Source organism: Lacerta agilis, chromosome 4 (assembly GCF_009819535.1).
Source record: "Lacerta agilis isolate rLacAgi1 chromosome 4, rLacAgi1.pri, whole genome shotgun sequence".
Lineage (NCBI taxonomy): Eukaryota > Metazoa > Chordata > Lepidosauria > Squamata > Lacertidae > Lacerta > Lacerta agilis.
This window is the reverse complement of record NC_046315.1, coordinates 30,832,083-30,855,570: the sequence shown is the minus strand read 5'-3', so window position 1 is coordinate 30,855,570 and position 23,488 is coordinate 30,832,083. Positions and strand designations below refer to the sequence as shown.

The 23,488-nt window shown below is 42.0% G+C and overlaps 1 protein-coding gene across 3 annotated transcripts; it reads right to left on the bottom strand.

Moving 5' to 3' along the window:
- Positions 1 to 1,884: 1,884 nt before the first annotated feature.
- Positions 1,885 to 15,120, bottom strand: CD200R1 (CD200 receptor 1). 3 transcript variants are annotated; one of them, XM_033146571.1, is made up of 7 exons: positions 14,544 to 15,119; positions 10,661 to 10,768; positions 9,580 to 9,888; positions 5,952 to 6,197; positions 4,644 to 4,752; positions 3,816 to 3,873; positions 1,885 to 2,457 (listed from the first exon to the last, which is right to left on the bottom strand). In XM_033146571.1, the coding sequence occupies exons 1-7, from the start codon at positions 14,704 to 14,706 to the stop codon at positions 2,371 to 2,373; spliced, it is 1,080 nt and encodes a 359-aa protein (XP_033002462.1). In that variant the 5' UTR covers positions 14,707 to 15,119; the 3' UTR covers positions 1,885 to 2,370. The 3 variants fall into 3 exon arrangements, with proteins under 3 accessions (XP_033002462.1, XP_033002463.1, XP_033002464.1); XM_033146572.1 differs by having other exon boundaries at positions 4,644 to 4,700; XM_033146573.1 differs by lacking the exon at positions 9,580 to 9,888 and having other exon boundaries at positions 14,544 to 15,120.
- Between the last annotated feature and the right edge of the window lie 8,368 nt (positions 15,121 to 23,488).

Here is a 23,488-nt window from a genome sequence, read left to right as displayed (position 1 = left end):
ATGGTTTGTTAAGGAGATGTCTGTCAATAGATGGGTGGTTTTGGAAGGAAATCTGTTGGAAATCAGGGCTGAGCCTCCCCACATCCCAAAGCTGAGGGTTAATGTGAGAGAAGAATAGCCACTCCCTTCTCACAAGTGGAGCTGGGAACACCCAGTGGCCTGTTTTGTTGTCTGTGGAAATCCAAAGCGATGGCTTTGGTGGGCCCCCTAGAAATCTAATGGGAAGCAAGATCTGTTGTTGGAGTGTTAATGCTGTGAACCTTCTATCTTATGCTCAGCCTATATATGTATGTAAATAGAAGCACATATCACAAAGACATCACAAGTCTCTGGCTACCTTTATTCCAAGGGAACCATACCCAAGGTATGCACAGGGACCCCTGTTGCCACGTGCAAAACAATATTTTTCTCCCACAACATGACTGACCATGAGGTTGAAATGCCACCTAGTGAGTCTTGACAAGGTAACAGAAGGTCATTATGGATTACTTTTGTTGCTGTTGCTGCTGTTAAAGCTACATTCATATCAGAACTAAGGTACATGGCATCCTTGGGCAGCAACCAAGGATCACTGCTAATGTCTGCCCTGGACCTCTGTGCTGGAGGCTGTATCTAGTCTTCCTTTAAATTTCCTATAATGCCCCCAGCCTAGTATTGCTAGGGTGGCAAGACACAGTGCCCCAGTGCAGCTTAGACCTGCTACCACAGCTGGATAAGCCTCTTAGGGTCCACTGACAGAGGAGGGGGTTAATCAGAGGACCCCCTCCCAGGACCCTCTCAAGCCTGAACCCAGTCCTGATTCACATCCCTATTGCTCTAATTCAATTGGGTTCCCTTTTCTTCTTTTGATTTCATTTGGAACCAGTTCTTACTTTAGAGCTCTCGGAGAATCAAGGAACATTGTTGCGTGCTCAGCTGATGAGTCTAAACAGCAGAAAGCTGATCAATTCAATTGATAGTAGGTTATCAGTGCCTGCTAGTCATGATGGCTGTGTATTATCTCCTGTGTTGGAGGGGACACCCCCCCCCCATACCAGTTGCTGAAGGGAAAGCACTATTGCACTTGTGTCCTCCTTATAGGCTTCCTATAGGAATCTTTTTGGCTACTGTGAGAAACAGGATGCCATATTAGATAGGCTTTTGCACAGGGCTCTTCTTCGGTTCCTATGCATAACCTTAGAAACCCCTTTCTGCTTTTGATCTGTGAAGAGCTATTTGTTCACTAATGGCAAAGTATAGACAACATACAGCCATTAACTTTTGAGAAGTTTCATAAGGCACTTTGTCACAAAGGGCTACAGGCCCTTTTCTCTTATAGAATCATAGAATTGTAGAGTTAGAAGGGACCACAATGGTCATCTGACCCCTGCAATGCAGGAATCTTTTCCCCAGGCTCGAACCCAAATCCCTGAGATTAAGAGTCTGAGCTATGCCTAGTTCTGTTACTATTAGTTATTATATATTAATTCCACTCTTCCAAAGAGTTTGGCGCAACATGCCCATTCACAACAATTATATTTGGTAGGTTAGCTCTCTCTCAAAGTCTGACTCAGTTGACAACACCATACCTGCTCTCTCCCTATTAATCTCACTGACATGTAGAACATAATCCAGAGAATTTTAGGAAGAAGCTGTCCTTCTGCAGGATGCAGTCTTCCAGGAGCATGTATTACTTCCAGGTCTGTCAGTCAGAGAAAGATCAGTTATTTTCTTCCGTGGCATAATTCCTGGGAATGCTGGTTATATGGTCCTTAGAATCATAGAATTGTAGTCATCTAGTGCAACCCCCCCCCCCACCTGCATTGCAGGAATCTCAACACATGGCCCCCTTTTTAGAACAGTGCTCTTAAAGAGCGATTTGGCCCTGAAAGCCCTTCCCAGTTCAACCTGTACTAAATGCCCCATATTAAAGTGAATGGTCTGCTTGGATTAGGCAGAAAGCTGGTGACAATTAATTAGAATCACCTCTTTTCATAGTTTTCGAAACAGCTTTCTGAATGCTTAGACTGGAAAAATGCAGTCAATGTGAGAAAAAGAAGATTCGTTATGATTCAGAGCAGAATATTTAAGGCCAGCAGCGTTCTTGGAAGAATTCCACAGAGCCTGGAGAAAAGGTGCATAATTGCTCAGCCTCTTTTACAAACAGATAATTGACTCTGGTTTTTTTTTGACAAGTGACTGTATGGGGCATTGGCAGAGAGAGACAACAGGGACGTTGGGTTTGTGGGAAGGATACAGAAAGCCAAAATGTACCCATGTCCATGGGACGGTCACTGTAAGGTGTTAATGACACCCCCAATGTATTTTTCTCTTACACAGTTCAAGTCAGACACCGTTTCATGTTGAGGGAAAGAGCTCTGGTGGGAAGTGTCATTCACTCTGTGGGAAGTCACCTGCTTTCTCATAGATCACATTTTCCACTTGTACGAAAATGGCATATGGCTCCAACTCACTCTCCTACAAAACAGAAGTGCATCCCTTTGAGAAGAAAACATGGCTCATCACCTAAGTAAAACTCTGAAGCATTTTAAAACATGAAGGAAGCTGCCACAACCCCATTTGTTTATTTCATCTCATGATATGCAGGAAAATGTTCTGACCTATCCCCTAGCACCACCCCAATAGAAATACAGTGGTACCTTGGTTCTCAGATGCTTTGGTTCCCAAACACCAAAAACCCGAAAGTAAGTTTTCCGGGTTTCAAACATTTTTCGGAAGCCGAACGTCCGATGCAACTGTCAGCTATTGTCTCCGAGGCGCCTGTACCAATCAGAAGCTGCGCCTTGGTTTTTGAACATTTCAGAAGTCAAATGGACTTCTGCAACAGATTAAGTTTGAGAACCAAAATACCACTGTATTTGGTGCTTTTGGTTTTGCTATTTATTTTGTGTTTTTATTTTTGAGGCATTTTTGGTTAATTTGTTTTTGTAACTGTGTGGAACCCAGTTCAGCTGACTGATTGATTGTGTGACTGCAAAAATGGATAAAAGTCCCCCCCTCCAAACAATGACTATCATCAGAGCAAGTAAGAAAAAATAATAATTTTAATTTTCATCATCTACAATACTGTCTTATTTATTTTATAGTACAGTACATTGATTATTGCTTTCATTTTATGGTCTCAGAGAGTAAAATTCATGTTAAATTGCTGTTTTAGGGGTTGTTTTTAAAAGTCTGGAACAGATCAATCCGTTTTGTGTTACTTTTTATGGGAAAGCGTGCCTTGTTTCGGAAAGCTTTGGTTTTGGAACGGACTTCCAGAACGGATTAAGTTTGAGAACCAAGGTACCACTGTAATGAGAAAAGGTTCCCTTCATACTGCAGAGTTTTTATATTGTGAAATACACTGTGGGTGTCAATATCAGAGTTATTAAAGTATGGAATATGATTAGCACTACAGTGGTATCTCAGGTTACAAACACCTCAGGTTACAAACACTTCGGGTTACAGACTCCACTAACCCGGAAGTAGTACCTTGGATTAAGAACTTAACCTCAGGATGAGAACAGAAATTGTGTGCTGGCGGTGCAGCGGCAGCAGGAGGCCCATTAACTAAAGTGGTACCTCAGGTCAAGAATGGTTTCAGGTTAAGAACGGACCTCCGGAACGAATTAAGTTCGTAACCAGAGGTACCACTGTAGACTCAATTGTTTGGATATTTTCTGCACTGAAAAGTTCTAGACTATGCTTTTGAGCATGATTGGCAACATAGATAGCAGCCTGTATATGTCTATACTATATGGTAAAAGTATTGCGCTCTTTTAAACACCAATAATTGATTCAGAGCAAATCTCTTATTATTTCCTAGGTCTTACCTGGATGCTTGGTCTTGACATTGTTTCAGGACTTTTGGATGCATCAACTTCTCTTTTTCTGGCGTAAGCAGGAAGGGGAGAGTATAATTAGATTCCTTCTTCCACATACCATGCAAAATGGGTTTGGATCAACATGTCATCTATAAGACCCTAGGAAAATTTAAGGTGTAGTGTACCCATTGAAATATCTTACACATATCGTACACATTCTACTGCCAATATAGAGTATCACCACTACTGTGTTAGAACTAGGGGCTAACTAATCTGTCAATTAACATTTATCTCAGTTTCCCATGTTTTTCAATTTTCAGTTCATTATAGCATTTTCCACATCGGCTTGCAATTAAAAAAAAACCCAAACCAGTCTCCATGAGAATTTGCACACATTTTTAAGGTAATTTTGCAAACAATTTCTCCCAGCCGAATGAATTTTCCTTATTATTTTCTCAAATATATGCAATGTTGTATGTGTGTTTTGGTTGGAGAACACATTGAAAAAATCAGAGAAGTGTGAATTTTTAAGGATGGCTGTGTTTTGGTTCACAAATTGGTTTGGGAAGTGCAAATTAAGTAGGTTCAGGTTGAAATTCAAAGAACTAAATGGATTTATCCCCATCCTAGTCACAACTACTTTTCTTGGTTCTCTTGTCTCTGTGAGGTCTTCCTACATTCTATCCTATGAACCACCTTCTAGTCCCAGAAGCAGAAAGCTGTATAAATAATGCCTTGCTGTTTTTCTGTAGTATGTTGAATTCATGCCCATTGTGGCAGCTGACCAATTGTACAGAGCTGTGGAATTGGCTTATGTTAGGACTTTGGCATACATACCTTCTATAGAGGAGGTAGATGAAAACTGAAAGCAGAATTCCCAAGACACCAGCAAAGCTGGAAAATAGAATGGTGATTGTTACATCTTCCTTTTTTTTACTTTGTCCATCTGGAAATATGCAAAGTGCAAGAAATGCCAGTTAGGAGACATGGGTGTAATGGATAGAATTGATAGATCAGACAACAAAAGATATAATTGCAGATTAGAATTTGTATTTACAGGTTTGTAGCTGTGTTGATCTGCCGTAGTCGAAACAAAATTAAAAAATTCCTTCCGGTAGCACCTTAGAGACCAATTAAGTTTGTTATTGGTATGAGCTTTCATGTAAGTGTGCATGCACACGAAAGCTCATACCAATAACAAACTTAGTTGGTCTCTAAGGTGCTACTGGAATGATTTTTTAAAAAAATTTGTTTAGAATTTGTATGTACCCCCTGAAGCTCAGGCATAAACAACAAGGTATTTAACTAGTTTTGAAATTATGCTAAGGCAAAACTCAGTATTTGATAAGGGCTTACTTTCCGGTATATATAGGATTCTTTTGGAAACCTCACTAGGTTCCACAGATAGCTTAAGACAACCATGGGAAAGTGGCCTTGGCAAGACAATTGATTTAGAAACATGGCAAGCCTGTGGAACAAACCCCCATTTCAAACCCCATCAGAGCACATTTGGGAGAATGCATATGAGCATATCCACAGGAGATACCTACCCTTCCAATGTCATGAGTTAGGCTTGCCTTATGTCCAGAATTCCCCAGACAATGTTTCGACCTCTGGAAGCAGTGTCTGGGCAGAAATCGCTGGAATCCATGGCACCCCATGGATGTGAAAAATGGGTGTGAAAAATTAAAAAGACAGAAAGACAAAGGAAAAAAAGGAAGTGGGGGGAGGTACTCTGGTATCCCATAACTTACCTGTACCTTTGTTTAGTAATTTACTACTGGTTTGTGTCCTGTGTTTTGTTTTGTTTTGTTTTGTTTTGTTTCCCATTGCAAAAATATTCAATTAAAAATGTGTGTGTGAGAGAGAGTGTGTGTATGAAAAAACAACAAAACAGGGTAAATTACAAGTTGAATCTAGATCAGTGGCACATAAATGGGAGATGTAACCTGGAAAGTGCAGCAGAACATCAAACCACCCAGTCATCAAGATTTCATATAAGTTGCAAACGTGGGAGAAAAGAGAAGTCCCCAGTTGACAAAAGAATACGTGTGAAAAGGGGGTGATCCTGAGATCTCTCAGGAAAACGTATCAGAGAGTGGAAACCACAAATTAACACACAGAGAAAAAGATTCTTAGGGTTACCTAATGAGATATTGAGGGACTCCTTCCATGCAGGATGGGAGACAAAGCAAGTTACTTCGCTCCCCTCAGAGTTGTTGACCTTGTATATACTGGTGACGGTCTGTGTGCCATTAAGCAAATATTCACTCTTGGTGTTATACTCTCCTTCTGGGGACCATGAGATCTGTGCAGCTGGTTTCCCTGCAACTGCCTTGCAAATGGCAGTTCCACTGATGTCATCATGAATCAGGGACGCCTCAGGAGGTACTGGAGGGAACAAATAAATGAGGCGAAGGGTCAGTTAAATTTATCAAAGTGGTGGGATGAGGTCTGCTCTAGATTAGAAATGGCAAATGGACGGTGCTTGGGCAGCTGTGGGCAGCATTAACTCAGTGTAAAGCTGTCAGGAACTGCATTTGAATAGTGGGGGTGCCTTGATCCCACAGTGAGCAGGGCCAGACACATCCACACATACAACCACACTCACTTAACACAGGCAGCTGATAGCCATATCTCATGCCCCTCCTGTCCTGCGGCCCCAGAAGATGGGTGTTTTCCGCTGCAGCATGTTGGAGGGCATGCATATCTGGTTCCCAACCTCTGACATAAAAAGATGGACATAAAAGGTCACAGAACTCCATATTCCAGACCTTCCAAATGTCCCTATTTTCCAGGGACAGTCCTGGATTTACAGAAGCCATCCTGGTTTCTGATTTGATCCCGGAATGTCCCACTTTTCATTAGGGTGTCCCTATTTTCATCAGAGAAATGTTTGAGGGTATGGTAAAGGTAAAGGGACCCCTGACCATTAGGTCCAGTCACAGACGACTCTGGGGTTGTGGCGTTCATCTCGCTTTACTGGCCAAGGGAGCCGGTGTACAGCTTCCAGGTCATGTGACCAACATGACTAAGCCGCTTCTGGCGAACCAAAGCAGCGCAAAGAAATGCCATTTACCTTCCCGCTGGAGCGGTGCCTATTTATCTACTTGCAATTTGACGTGCTTTCGAACTGCTAGGTTGGCAGGAGCAGGGACCGAGCAACGGGAGCCCACCCCATCGCGGGGATTCAAACTGCCAACCTTCTGATCGGCAATCCCTAGGCTCTGTGCTTTAACCCACAGCACAACCCGCGTCCCGAGGGTATGGTAGGATGTCCCTATTTTCACTGGGAAAATGTTGGAGGGTATGGAGTTATCTGCCTCCCAGCCATCTAAAGGCAGCCCTGTATAGGGAATTTATTTATTTTTTAAATGTTTAATGTATTATTTTATATATGTTGGAAGCTGCCCAGAGTAGCTAGGGCAACCCAGTTAGGTGGGTTGGGTATAAATAATAAAATTATTTATCCCTGCTTTCATCAGAGAAATGTTGGAGGGTATGATATTCTATTGGTATCTTATGTTGCACCAAAATACACATTTGAGGAAGAAATAAGTCCCTTACGAAACCTGGTGAGTAAACATATTCCTATCCATGCTGTCAGGAATTGCTGACCACTATTCCATGTAATGAGCAGAGTCACTACAGCAGGAAGAACTCGTGATCTGACTTAGCGTGACTGGCCACTGACTCATCCAGGGCAGAGAGCACAATTAGGTCTCATCTGCACTAGGCATTGAAAGCTGTAGCATACCACTTTAAACAGCTTCCACTGAAGAATCCAAGAAACTGTAATTTGTTAGGAGTCCCCTCTTCCCCTCATTGAGCTACAATCCCCAGTGTGACTTAAAAATCAACCCCTCTTCCCAGCACAGAAGCACACATTGTGACAGACTAAGTTGCAGGCATCCAGGGAGCAGCCCCTGAGCCCTGCAGACCAGACCAGAGAGCAGACTGTACTGTACTGTGGTGCAAATTTGTGTAGCCAAAACCATTACAAAAAACAAAATACATAAAACAGAATAAAATGCATTACACAGTTAAAATAATTATTAAAACCAGGCATTCTGTCAGATAAGAGTTTGCTCCTCTGAAGAATTTGACATCATTCCTACAAACTTTTCTCTGTAAAATTGACACTCCAAAGGCAAAACAAGCCACTTTTTCAGAAGTGTACTGCAGAGGGATCTGTCCTCTAATAAAAAGTTAGTCAGATACCCGATCGATCTCTAAACTGGGAAATTTAAATACAGTATCTGAACAAGGCTTAAGTCCTCATAGACTGGGCAAACCTCTAGGTACATTTCCTCCAAACTCTCTCTTCATAAGGAATCCTATGGCAGCGTCCTTCAACAATGGCAGAGTGCACAGACTGGAACTACAGAGTCGTAAAGGCTTTTCTCCATTTGACATTTGTGATGCTGGTTACATAGCGAGCGTGAGAAGTCTGAATGGGTAGTTTGGACAGACAGGCAGAAGTGTGATAAGCACAAAAACATCTTTTATAATACGAGATTTCATGTGGCAGGATGCCATCTCAAGGTCTATGGAGCTCAGAACTAGTGCAGCCTACAGTTCTCATCATGCTGTATTTAGAGACTGCTGGGAGAGTTGGAGGGAACCTGAGTTTTATGAAGCTGAGCAGTCAGGTGTGTCAACTGAAAAAGACTGAGTCCTCCTGCATATGGCTTTTAAGTCACTATAATGCGTGTTTTCTCTGGATTTTCCTGCAGAGTTCCACATGGTGTCAACGTTACTCTGCTGGTATTCTGGAATAATGCAGACGCCATGGCAATTTTTCCTCTGTTGCAGAATATCAGATATTTGAAGAAAGATCCTGTGTGATCTCCCTGTGTGTTCAATGGTGTGGAATGTGTTGGGTGACCTTCCACTGTATGATGTAGCTGAGAGTGGTGGGCATTGGCCTCAGTGATGCCTGTTTCACACCCTTTCTGCCTCACTTCAATCTGATAGGAGAGAGCTAGCGGGTATCTGAGGAGAACAAGAATGGCAGACAGTACTGAAGGAAGCTCTGGGGTTAGTTGCAGTGGCCAGGGATATCATGGGTAAAATGTTAATGAAAACACACGGGGGGGGGGAGAGGGGGGGAATTTTGCTGGTTGAATACCAAAACAAGGAAGGGAGATTTTGTGACATTTTAGGAGCAGTAGTTCCCTCAGAACACATCCTGCTAATGGTGTGGATAACAAAATGCAGTCTCACTCACCACAAATTTACATTTTCCACACAGTATATTGACATATTCAACCTTCCTTTCCCAAGCTCTATTCCCTCCCTCCCATTTCACTTTTGTACACCCTTGTCAGCCTTTTCAATCTTGTGTGCTTCAGCATTTTGGGACTGATATTTATATTCATGTTTGGTCATGCTGAGAAGAAAGCAGAAGAGAGGCATTGAAAAAGCAGACTGAAGCAGAATAAGCTTTAAGTCCTATGTCTGAAAAGACTATGTCATTTCTATGTTCTTTGTTCACAACTAAAAAATATTAATAAACGTGTAGTAGTAGTAGTAACAGCAGCTGTAGAAGGAAGAGCAGAAGTAGAAATAGTTTGTTTTTAATCCAATTTTACAGGTTATTTTTATTGCATACATTTTTTTTGTTCACTGTTGTGCTTAAATATTACTGCAAAATTCTTTCAGTGGTTGCCAGTAGCTTAAAAGTAGTTTTAAATGTTTGGATTCAATAAAATAGATGTAGCAGTCTCATATTATGATTTATAGGTCAGGAAAAGAACATGGAGTTTCTTACCTAATATGGTTAGATTATGTTCATGGCTGAATGTTCCACCAGCAGTTGCTGTAGAACATTTATATATTCCTTCACTGGATATTTGTGCTGACTTTATCTGAAGGGTGGAGTCCTTCTCTGGTTTAGATAACCAATACATGCTGTTGTCACTGCAGTTTCCCTCCGTTTTATTTCTATCACTGATGTATGATAAATAGCAAACTGTTCCATTCTTTAAGTTGGCATTCCAAGATACCATTATCATAGGTCTCTGATGGGGACAGTTCAGTACAACTTCAGTGCCAACCACTGCATCCCTTTTCGATTTGCCTGGAAGGATATATATATATAAGTACCATCAGTAGGTTTTCCTAGCTGGAGCTGAGGAATACATTTGAGACCAAGCTGTTTTCTTATCCTCAGATACTCCTTAATAAAATCCAAAAGGAATCACAAAAACATGGTTTCTCAGTGTGTTAGAAAGAAACTACCACGAAAGGTTGTTATCCACATCGATGTGGTGTAACCCTTGTATTAAGATATACTAAAACTAACTTAACAGCAGAGATATGTCTCATGAGAGTTATACCCTCAGATACTTCTGATCATTGTTACACTGTAATCTTGTTGCTGTAATATGCAGAAAGTGGCAAACTTAACAAATGCAAGGAGAATTATGTAGAAACTGGAATAAAATGCTGGGAATTATGAACCGAACAAATTTGCTCTGAATTTTTAATTTCATTTATTTCAAACATCTGTTTCCAGCTTTTCTGCATCATAGTTTATTTTTTTATTTATTACATTTCCATACTGCCCTTCAGTCAAGTATCACAGCGCAGTTTACAATATAAAAACATATGAGACCGCCTAAGCACTCACCAACGTTAAAAAAAGTTAAACAAAATCAAATATTGGTAAAATTCTTTTCTAAATCCACGCTATAAGTGTAGTGTAGTGTGTTCACATACTAGATATAGCTCTCTCTCCTTTTAAATCAAGCTTAGTCATTAATCTCTCCAGGCCTTAACAACTAAACTTACGTAAAATAGTATTGTTATCTGCTCTACTATAATTAATAAATACAGGTGTGCAATGTTACCTTCTGCCAGCTGAGGTTTCATATTGTTCACCATCATTGCTGTGACTGAACTGTTGGCATGATGCTGTACAGACTTATTTTGAATGGACCCTCTTGCTGGGAATGATCCTAAAAACAGTCATAAGACAAAACCATAAAAGGAGCATGACATATAGTTGTTGTCGTTGTTGTTGTTGTTGTTGTTGTTGTTGTTGTTGTTGTTGTTGTTGTTGTTGTTGTTATAAATCAACACAGTCCATGTAATTACTCTAGAAACTGAGGGAAAGATTAGACTGGTGAATAAGACACCAATATATGTTAAACAAGGCACATAGCCCAGATTTATTAGCATAATGACCGTATAAATTTATCCACAAGAGAAGACTCAACCTCTGGAGAGGCTGCCAAAATCAAGATCTTCTTTTGGAAATGGATACATGTACTGTAATTTTCACATGTCACTGGAATGCACAATTGGGTGTGCGTGTTTAGTGGTATGGTGCCAGTGTGGTGGAGTCTCTGGGTGGGGGGGTTGTGGTTATCCAGCTATTGTTGAACCACCATTGGCCATGCTGGGGCTGGGACTGATTGGCACTGGGTTTCAAGAACATCTGGAGGACCACAGGTTCCCCAATCGTGGTGTAGTGGTTCCGAGTGCTAGAACAGGACTTGGGTGACTCAGGTTTAACTCTCCATGCAGCTGAGAAGCTTACCTTGGGCCAATCACCATCAATGTACATCACAAGCTTGTTGTAAGACTAAAATGGGTGTGGAAGAATAATGAGTGCCTTCCAGAGAAACCATTAACGTGAATGTTGAACCAGAGTTTTTAGAAAGCAATTTGAAGGATGAACCAATTTATACTATAAGCAAACATAACTGCAGTCTGGCGGACCTTTGTTTACTGAAAATACCACCTTGGCGGGAGGCATTAGGAACAGAGAATCAGGAAAAATTCTCCATAATGCAGAATGGGAAGTCGTGTGGGGCCTGGACACAGTGGTGTGGTGGATAAGGGAAAACAAACTGAGCTTGAATCCAAGAAATTTGGAGGCACTGTGGCTGAATGGTTCCCACATCTGAGGAAAATGGTCAATTGCCTGACCTGGGCAGGGTTGCATTCCTCCTAAAGGAGGAGATAGGCAGCCTGGAAGTGCTTCTAGATCAGTGTTTCCCAACCTTGTGCCTCCAGATGTTTTCAGACTACAATTCCCATCATCCCTGACCACTGGTCTTGCTAGCTAGGGATGATGGGAGTTGTAGTCCAAAAACATCTGGAGGCACAAGGTTGGGAAACACTGTTCTAGATGTAGCTTTGTCACTAGAGGTCCAGGTAGCCTTGCTGCTCCTGGTACAACAGCTTTGGCCATTCCTGGACTGGGAGAGCTTGACCACAATAGTTTAGACATTGGTTACTTCAAGACTGGATTACTGCAATGCACTCTATGCGGGGCCTCCCTTGCACTTGACCTAAACAGTGCAGTTAGTGCAGAATGCTGCAGCACAGTGGCTGACAAGAACAAGACCCTGTCTGCATATAACACCGCTGTTCAGAGATCTGCGCTAGTTGCCCATTTGCTACTGGGCCAAGTTCAAAGTGTTACTATTGGTATATAAAGCCCTTAATGGCCTGGAACCAGTTACTTGCAGGATTGCCTCACCCCATATGTGCTCACTGAACCACTTCATTTTGCAGATCTGACACTGTTATAAGTGCTATACAGTATTCATTTTACAATTGTAAGCAATCGATCCTTTAGTGTGGCAGCACCTACACTTTGAAACTCCCTGCCTGTTGACATTTAGGCAGGCACCTTTACACCTTTGGCACCTGCTTGAAATATCTTTGTTTAGGCAAGTCTAATAATAATAATAATAATAATAATAATAATAATAATAATAATTTTATTCATACTCCACCCATCTGGCTGGGTTTCCCCAGCCATTCTGAGCAGCTTCCAGCATATATAAAAACAAAATAAAACATAGATGTTGACACCTTTTAATTTTTTTGTGTTACTTTTAATTACCTTTCAAATATTTTAAATGGCTTATTTTAAAATTGTTTTTATTGATAATCTCAATATTTATTGCAAACTGCTTAGAGGTTTTACTACAACCAAGTGGTATGTAGATTTTGTAAAATAAAATAGTTGTGGGACAGGTGCTTAATGGGACCAAACGCGTATCTGAACCACCTTGTAGGGATGAAACTCTTTGGAAGGTGATTTGGAGCAAGGAAACTGTGGGTAGAGTAAGGGTTAAGAACCTACTGGATCACCATTTCCAGTTGCCCTCTCCCAAAGTTGCTTTCCATGTAACTAACAACAAAAACGAGCTTCTGCTTTATCATTACATGTGTTTGTATATAATGCAGTTTGACCTACAAATTCCAGCCAATTTATTAAAAGGATAAAGCACAGTTTTGTTACTTGAGGAATGGAAAGACCTCTGCCCAAAGGACCATTTTAGTCCACCTCTGAAAACTGAAGGTTGATACACACAAAATATATTTACTGGGGGCTTTATGACTGTTTTGACACATGCCAAAATTAAAGCTCTTTCTCCTTTTGCAATAGACTTTTCAGCAGTTTTCCAAAATGTGCTGACAGGTCACCATCTCAACACCATGGAGACAATGCCTGTTTCAGTAAACCTTCACTGAACTTTCGCCTACCGTCTTCTCCGACTATTGTGGTCAGTAGGAATCTATTTATTCTCCATTGCAGATGGCTGAAGAGGGTGGAAGAAAGAGGTTTCCTCAAGTAAAACTTTAAATTGTTCTGCCATCATGCAGTCCATAATTTTTCTTTAAGTTATTATTTATAAATGATACTTTTTAGTTTATTTTAATTTGCAATATTTTACCTCCTGATTTTTAGAGGATACAGTATTCTGTTCAGTTGCTTACTGTGAATTTCCTTGCACTTTTCTAGCTGATTTTTATGCATAATGTTTATGTTGATACTAGAGAATACTGTTCAGTTGTTAATTACGTTTTTTAGAATGCTGTATTTGCTGTTTATTTGAGATGTTTTAACCTATGTTTTAATGTGTTTAAATATCAGCAGCATATAAATTGTAATCTAATAATAATTTTAAAAATTAACAGGAGGGATAGAAACTGTTCTAATTGTTAGAGTGTCCCTGCACAAAACTGGTGTTTTGGATACAGGTTTGATCACTACTTTAGTGAAATCAATCTACCTGCACCCAACCAACCCTTGACAATTCCAGCCAGCAAAGTTGTTCCAAAGTTACTTTCCTTCACCAAAGGAGAAGTATTCAGATTTCACGTAGTGGTCTTCTAAACACCAGACCAGCCTTCCTAAAGCCCTGAAGATGAATGGGCTGGAACTGATGCCAGCAAAAGTCGTAAGCTTTTCAACAGGTGTGATAGAATCCCAAGAGAGTTCAAAAAGAAAGATACATTATAGCTTTGTTTATAAAGTGAGCATATTTGCGTAATTAAATTCAGATATATAATCCGGTAAAGCAGTGCAGGGGAAACTGCCGCCTTCTAAATGCTTTTGGGCTCCAACTCCCAGCCAGCCTCAGCCAGGATAGCCAATGGTCTGAGATGATGGGATCTGTAGTTCTGCAATATCTAGAGGGCCACAAGTCTCCCATCCCTATGATATATAATACTGTGATAGGAATTTATACTCAGGCCAACTTCCAACTTATTCAAAGTAGGTTTTTCTTCCTCTTTAAAAATATTTGGTTTGATAAATGTATGCCGCTATTTGCCCCTTAGGTCTAAATATTATAAGTAGATGATAAAGATCCGGTCCATGCTGCCTGTTCCCTAGCTACTTTGCTACATATCCTTTAATGTGGGTGAAACTGAAAGGCGAAGACTTTATAAGAAAAGGCAACACCTTCAGTGAAAAGTAAGACTTACCAATTGTTGCCATCATCACTGTGACAGTGAGCAGGGCACAGGCACTCCAGTTCTTCAGAACAAAATTAATTCCACATTTGGCTTCCATGGCGCACGCAATTATATCACCACGATATCCATTCTGATGTATGTTTAACCACCAATACAGTGAGCATCTTTTCATGCAAACGCTTCATCTCAGCTAGCATCTCTGCTCCACTTTCTACATCCCTAGGTTTCTACAGCAACTCTGTGTGCTCCAGACTGATTAGCTCCTTTGGGTTGGAGTGGTTCTTCCTTCTGCCTTGCCACTTCTACAGGGTTTCCTGTGCTTACTTGTCAAAAAACCAAACACAGAGGAAGCAGATGAAGTCACTTTCCTCACTGGTTATCGGAACAGGACTGCTCTCTTTGGGAAGACGAGCCCTCACGGTAAAACTCAAGAAAATAAAAGTAGGGTTGTTCCATCAAGCTTCCATGTCAGAGGAAATTTCATTTGAGGTGAATGATACTTAAAAAATAATGCTAAACCATTTCATGGAAGAAAATTCAGCTCATGGGCTGAAGAGCTGTCTGCATTATGATTTCAGCAGCTTCCACTATTTACACTTTCTACATTCTCAAGCATCAGGAAAAAATATTGTAGTTTCCACCACAAAAGGTGATATTTCTTCTGCCGTCACGGTCCCTGATGCTTGCTGCTTGTAGGGTTGATGAGGACTAATGGGGCATTCATACAAGTACATATATGGGAACAAATTAAGGAGCTAATTTGAGGGGTGGGTTCCTCCGTTCACATTTTAGTGGGTGTTCAAGGTTCAAAACTTGCCCACACAGAGAAAAACAGCATTTTCACTTCAGATGAAATGACTCAAGATTCTGTAGAAACCACAGTTTTATTTTAAAGTTAATACACAGCATTTGCTCCAGCATGACAGAAAAAGATTCATATGATAAACTGTAGATTTCACATGATAAGATTTGCCCTTGATCCTTTGAGTCTTAATGAGTCTCATCTCCGTGCTATCACCTCAAAAAGAAATCAGTCTGTCTTAACTAGCTTTTACACTTGTTGATTCTCCAGGATTTGGAAGTGTCTTATGCACTGTTTTTGATGTTTGCCTAGCTTGATTAGGTTTTTTTTTAACACATGCTTATTCCAGTAAATTAAAATTGTCTAACACACATCTTAATACACATGGGTCTTGCATAGGTCCTAACACAGGGTTTCAACACAGAAGCCTCAATGAAATTCTTTGTTGTTGTTTAGTCGTTTAGTCATGTCCAACTCTTCATGACCCCATGGACCAGAGCACGCCAGGCACTCCTCCCGCAGTTTGGTCAGACTCATTTTGGTAGCTTTGAGAACACTGTCCAACCATCTCGTCCTCTGTCGTTCCCTTCTCCTTGTGCCCTCAATCTTTCCCAACATCAGGGTCTTTTCCAGGGAGTCTTCTCTTCTCATGAGGTGGCCAAAGTATTGGAGCCTCAGCTTCAAGATCTGTCCTTCCAGTGAGCACTGAGGGCTGATTTCCTTCAGAATGGATAGGTTGGATCTTCTTGCAGTCCATGGGACTCTCAAGAGTCTCTTCCAGCACCATAATTCAAAAGCATCAATTCTTCGGTGATCAGCCTTCTTTATGGTCCTACTCTCACTTCCATACATCACTACTGGGAAAACTATAGCTTTAACTATACAGACCTTTGTTGGCAAGGTGATGTCTCTGCTTTTTAAGATGCTGTCTAGGTTAGAATTAAATTCTAACACTAGCTTAATCCAGAATTTAGGGTGTCTTGGACCCACCAACTCATATGTTCGGTAACAATTCAGTGTTTGAATTAATTAGCACTCAATATCCTCTTCTGATGTCTTTGTCCTTGGAGTTTGGTCCAAACTCTCCACTATGACCTGTCCATCTTGACTTGTCCATAGCTTCCCTGAGTAATTCAAGCCCCTTCGCCATGACAAGGCAGTGATCCATGAAGGGAGGCAGTGAAGGATAGGCGTGCCTGGCGTGCTCTGGTCCATGGGGTCACGAAGAGTCGGAAACGACTGAACGACTGAACAACAACAACATCCTCTTCTGACCAGTAATCACACTTTGTGTTAGAGCTAATATACTTTTCCTATAACTGGGCACTCTCCCAGTCTCTGCAGCCACAGTAGGCACTGTAACTCTCCAACAGTTTGCCTTCACCCCCAAAGGCACACTCTTCCATTGTCTCCCAAGACATATGTAAATAACTCTGAGGTGCCCTGGAGTCAGCTGTGGTCTGTTTTAATTGTGGGTGTGTAGCATATTGATTAATACAAAACTTAAAATCAAAAGTCAATTTTCTAGATATCTGTCTTGTTTTATGTCAGTTGTAGAAAAACTCTGGCTCTTGGGTCTTGTTATAGACCCACCAGACACCTAAATTCGGCCTGCAAAATCATTTTGCACAAATCACAATCACCTGTCAGTCAGCTGATATCATACGTCAGGCGGACCTCTCCCCAAGCAGGCACCTTCCTCTATTCCTAAGTGAATTATGCAGAAGTGGGAACTGAGCTTTGGTCAGTTAGCGTATGGATCATAGTCAAATTGCCAGTTTCAGTTTGAGACTACAAGGTGAGGTCACGAGGCATGTGTGGGTGGAAATAGGAGACTAATAATTTTGCAGTAGTTGCACACACAAAAAGCTTACCACATGGTGGCTGTGTTAACCTCAGTTGCAAGCACAGCATTAACACACACCACTCAGATCTAGGCAGGAGAGTCAGGATAATACTGGACTTACTGGCTGGTTCCTCTTATGTGTACAGATGCTATTTGTAGATTTAAAATGTTTACCATGTGGTTCTTTCTAATCTTGTTTCTACGGCAGCTGTTTTCTGAGTGCCATTCATGCATAAGAGCTACTGTAGCTAGCAGATGAGGTTTGAAACTTATTTTTCTCTTTTAAAACCAAATTTTATATTTTGATTCTCAATTTTACAACAATTATTAAAATTGCACAAACTATCCAATAACACCACTTGACTTCCCTCCCCCCTCCTTTTGTGGTTTCTTTTGCTGTAATTTTCTTACTGCATCCCCAAATAATTATTTAGAATCTAAAGTTTACTTAACTGCTTGTTCTACGTTAATCCTGCTAATTAATTTAAATGTTTAGTATAGTTTTTCAGTTAGTCCACATATTTTCCCCAATCTTTGATAAGAGTTCTTTCTTTTTGGTTTCTTATTCTTCCAGTAAGTTTTGCCATTTCAGCATAGTCCATTAATTAAAATTCTTCCTTGGTTGGGACTGTTATCTTCTTTCCATTTCTGAGCAAGTGTCATTTGGGCAGCTGTCGTTGCATACATAAACAGGTTCTCTCCCCCACCCCCCCGGTCCCTGGGTATCTCTGCAGTGCACCTAGTACTGTATTCCTAAAAGAAAAGCTTATGGTGAAGTTTGAAACTTAGGCCTTATGCACACTTACCTTTTGTGGCACAGGTACACACATTTTAAATTTATTATTATTGATTAAATTTGTATACCACCCTTTATCCATGGGTCTCAGGGTGGTTCACGTCATAAGAATACAATGTAAAAACACAAAATACATTATAAAAACAAGAACAAAAAAACCCACAAACCCATAACCCCTTCCCCCCAGCCCTTCCCACAAAGACATTTAAAAGTGGTATGAGACATTAACCAGCCCAAGGCCTGGTTGAAGAGGAACATTTTCCCCTGGGTATCTAAAGGTATATAAGGAAGGCACGAGCCAAATCCTCCTGGGGAGAACATTGCACACACGGGAAGCCACTGCAGAAAAGGACTGTTCTTGTGTTGCCACCCTCCGGACCACTCATGGAGGAGGCACACAAAGAAGGGCCTCAGATGATGATTGCAAGGTCTGGGTCGGTTCATACAGAGAGAGGCGGTCCTTGAAGTATTGCAGTCCTGAGCCGTTTGAGGCTTTATAGGTCAAAACTAGTACTTTGAACTGGGACTGGTCACTAATGGCAGCCAGTGCAGTTGGGCCAGGATTGGTGTAATATGCTCAAACCACCTTGCCCTGATGAGCAACCTGGCTGCCAAATTCTGCACCAGCTAACGTTTCCAGACCATCTTCAGAGGCAGCTCTACATATAATGTGCTGCAGTAGCCTAACCTAGAGGTTGCCAGAACATAGACAACAGAAGTTAGGCTATCTCCATCCAGATAGGGCAGGCATAGGGAACCTTCGGCTCTCCAGATGTTTTGGACTACAATTCCCATCATCCCTGACCACTGGTCCTGTTAGCTAGGGATCATGGGAGTTGTAGGCCAAAACATCTGGAGAGCCGAAGGTTCCCTATGCCTGAGATAGGGGCATAGCTGGGCCACCAGCTAAAGCTGATGGAAGGCACTCCGTCCCACTGAGGCCACCTGAGCCTGAAGCGACAGCAAAGGATCCATAAGTACCCCCAAGCTGCACACTTGCTCCTTCAGAGGGAATATAACCCCATCAAGAGCAGGCATGTTCAAGCACCTCCCCACCCCCACCTTCCCTGCAAAAAATCGCTCTTTAAAGCTGACTCAGAGCAAATGGCAAATCGGGTTTCCCACAGATTGCCGTTTGCTCTGATTCAGCTTTAAAGAGCAAGTTTTGGTGGGAAACGCTCTGGAGCACAAAAAAGGGCACTCAGACATGGAGCAGTAAGGCACAAACCATACCTGGGAAGTGCGGAGGAAAGCTCCAATAAGTGTGGATAAGCACATGTCTTACTATCCCTAATCACAAGGAAGGAAATATTAGCTTTTAATTTTTAAAACTCCATAACTTTCTAGACGATTGAACGGATGAAGCTGCAACTGGCCAGCAGGGAGGAATTTTAGATGCAGAAAGAAAGAATTTACAGTATAGCCTAAATTCTGTGCAGCTAGATCCCAGTCTCAACTGGAGCAGAAGCTTATGACACAACAGTTACCATGGCTTCCTGTGCGAGGTAAAATTTTGCAGAGGCGTTGAAAAGTTAATGTGTATTGCTTATTCTGAGAAACACCCACTCTGCTGATAGCCTCAATGAGAATTTCTTTTTGTGTGACTCTTACGGAAGGAACTTTTACAAGAGAGTGTTTAAAACAGTCTAAATTCCCAAACTATTTCTGGGCGGTCCCCCCCCCCCCCCGCTATTTAAAACCTCAGTTTCCATATTTGCAGTGTCATGCTTATGACTTCAGCTGCATAGTTTAGAAGCTGTGTGTGCCAACGATGAGAAACATTATAAATGCCAATAGTGACATGGTGACAAAATTCCTCTTTATACAAATATTTGCCAACAAGTAAGAGTTTCTGTTCTCAAATCGCTGCTGCACATTTGCTAGATGGCTGCTCCTTTAAGGCTCCTAAATGAAATGTTCATTTCAGCAAACTGAAATGAAATGTTCATTTCAAACTGAAATGAAATGTTCATTTCAGCAAACTTTAGTTAGCTCTCACCACTTCTTAACGCACTTCCAGTATGTATTTATTTAGATGCAGGTAGGTAGCCGTGTTGGTCTGCCATAGTCAAAACAAAATAAAAAATAGAAAAAATCCTCCCAGTAGAGACCAACTAAGTTTGTTCTTGGTATGAGCTTTCGTGTGCATGCACACTTCTTCTGTTTCAGTGTATCTGAAGAAGTGTGCATGCACACGAAAGCTCATACCAAGAACAAACTTAGTTGGTCTCTAAGGTGCTACTGGAAGGATTTTATTTTTTATTTTGTTTTTATTTATTTAGAATTATTTATACTGTATCCTGATCTACCCCCTTAAGAAGATCAGAGCAGAACACCTAAAAACAGCAAAACAATGTAAACAACCAGTAGCTAGATTAAAGGAAATGCTACATTCAGCAGAAACATACTGCAGATTGGAAGGGGTTGCAGCAGTTACTTATTACAGCCCAGAGTATAATTCACATTGAATATTACAGGCCGGGTAAACAACAACCCTGCAGTGCTGTCTAGAGGCATCAGACCCCCCTCCCCAACCATCACTGCAGGCTTGGAGTATGGCTGTAGGTCACTGTTATATGACCTACTGCAGCTTAGAGGGCTGCACTGATAAATATTAGCTTATAGAAGCATTGCAACATAGTCCAATGTTAACAACGCAGTCTAGAGGTGAAGCCAACACTCATTTGGATTCCTAGTAGGAAAAAAAATGGTCCATACTCCTCAGGTTGCAGCAAAGGTCAATCCATTCTGCAAACTCAGTTGCAGGCAGAAGTCTTACATGCCGTCAGGTTGCACTTTTAAATGCTGGAAACACAGTATATACTGTATCTAAAATATATATCTCAAAAACAAGGTGAAAAGTTTTTTTTAATGTATATGATTAGAAGATGAACTCCTTGTGTTTGATACTAACATTTGGTTGTTTTTAAACCAGAGCCACAGGCTCATGTAATGCATGAACACCAGAGCTCAACTCCAACGTTTTGTGGTATGGCCCTACAGTACTTGTTTCCTCTATTTCCCAACTTCAGGGGTGAGTGCCAATACTTAAATAGCCAAACAGCACCAGCCATGCACAAGAGGAAGGTATCTGCATGCAAGCCCAAGATTTGCAGAAGCCCATAAAGTTCAAAAAAGCTTCGTGGACAAGAAAAGGAAAAAAAAACAATGTGTGGGTGAATGCAGGCAGTCCCATGAAAACAAGGGGAGGAGCGATATAGCACAAGCACAGCTGTCGCTCTCAGGTGGGGTGGCTTTCTCTAGGCAACCTGAGAACACCTGAGAAAGTAGTGTTTTCATATAATCATAAAGTTGGAAGGGACCCAAGGGTCATCTAGCCCAACCCCCTACAATGCAGGAATCCCAGCTAAAGCTGGGGATTTGAAAGCTGGAAATGAGGCAGCCGATATGATCCTTGCTTTCAACATCTCCCCACCCCCGCTCCACATGCGAGAAACATTTTGCTGCAGGACCGGATATCGTCCTCATCTTCATCCCCTTCCCTGTTTTGAATGACTGACTATAGCAACGTGCTTCTTGTACCTTTATTGCCACCCGGCGGTGAAAGCAAGAACTGCTCGTATCGTTATTGTTTGGAGATAAACGTGACATATCTCGAATAATGCACAGTGGACGCTTCTTGTGGTTCGTTAGTTACTGATGGGTTCTGATTCTGAAGGGTTTTATAAAATTATATTGATGCTGGGGCTTCGTTTCAAAAACATGGTCCTCAGGTTTCTCCTCCAACACATCTCTTTGCAGCAATGTGGTTTACAATTTTACCACGTTTCAGCTTCTACCGGTAACACCGTACTGATCAAGGTCAGGCGACTGCCTCGGGTGGCAGGATTCACTGAGGCAGCAGATCCCTATGTCAAGCTTTCTTCCCCTCTTGTTCCTGATGTAGATCGTCCCTTAGCCCTTCTTCCACAGCAGGGAGGGAAGCACAGTTTTGGGGTCCACCTCAGGTGCCAAAATATCCTGGGCCAGCCCTGGTCCTGACCCTACTCTTCTCACCATTTTCTTCTACTCCAGCACCATAGGTACCAACTCTCTGGAGCCCTGGGTGCCCAGGCACCCACTGAATTCCCCATGAAGGGGCTGGGCACCTGCAAATTTCAGTGACAGAACCATGCACACTGCATGGCACACGCAGCCCCGGGGCAAAGCTGGCACTTCTGTCCAGCACCCTGGGGCAACAGGCTCAAAAACCCTCAGAAACTAAAATAAACGCCTGGCACTTTTAAGTGCTGCATGAGAATGACGGGAGGGGGGCAGAATGGTGTCCCCCTCCCCAAGGAAAACGTCTAGTCTGAGTGGCCCTTTTGCAGACCTAGCAGTCAGAGCAGCCCAAAGCATGTTTACTCAGAGGTAAGCCTCAAGTATTTCAACAAAGCCTATTCCAAGTAAGATTCCTGTGTGGACAGTATTGTACAATTCCTGTATGTACAGACATGCTCTTTGACGCCACATGCTCTTCTTTCTCAACAGCGGGAATGAAAGCGATTCTCTCCATCGTGGAGGCAATTCAGGTTTTTTTTTCCCCCCGCCGGACTGTGATTTGGCAGCATGCAGGAATTCATGTTGTTTAAAAGCTGACTCTGTGGAAATGGTGAGCTATTTAAAAAAAGAGTTTGCAGCCACAGCGACCGGATTGCCTTGCGATCGCCGATCTGGTCCGCAGTGATCACTTCTAAAAGCGAAGGGAGCAGCCCTGAGGCTGAGCGTTTGACTTTGTTGCCGCGCTTGCAAAGCAGCCGTGCATTGACTCCCCGCCCCGTCGCAAGCAGCAAGACGAAGGGGAGACCTAAAAGCAACTCACAGGAGCTTACCCATAAGTCACTTAACTACCGTATCTGGGGTTCTTTAGACCAGGAAGGAGGCGGAGCGATCGTCCAGGCTTCCGGGTTAAAGACCCCGGTGTATGCGCAGCGCTCCCTGGCGTAGATTGCAAGCCCTAAGCATGTCCGCTTGGAAGTAAGTCCTGCTGAATTCAATGGGGCTTATATTATACCCAGGTAAGTGGGGGTGCCAGCAGTTGTGGCTTTAGGTATTCAGATCTCCCGTGCGGAGAAAAAACCGTGAGTCTTCGGTCGCAGCTTCCTATTATGGCTGCTGTCGGGTTGGCGGGTGAGCACTTATTTTGGAAGATGCGCCACTGGAGCGAGTGGGTGCCAACTTCGGAGTCAGCAGGTATATGATCGGTTTCTACCGAGGGTTCCTTTCTCCATTGGCTTGAAATAGCCCCTTTTTATTTATTAAATGAACAGAATTTTGTACTCAGTACTGCCTAATTGCGGAAACAGAATAGCAGAAACGTAGAGTTGGAAAGGACCCCAAGTGTCATCTAGTCCAACCCCCTGCATTGCGGGAATCACAACTAAAGCATCTGTGGCAGATGGCTATAAAGCAAGCTGACCTATTTTCCCCTCCCCCCCAAAAGTATAAATAAAATCAGCAGTTGAAAATATATATTATAAAAATACATATTGAAATGCATGTCAACTTTA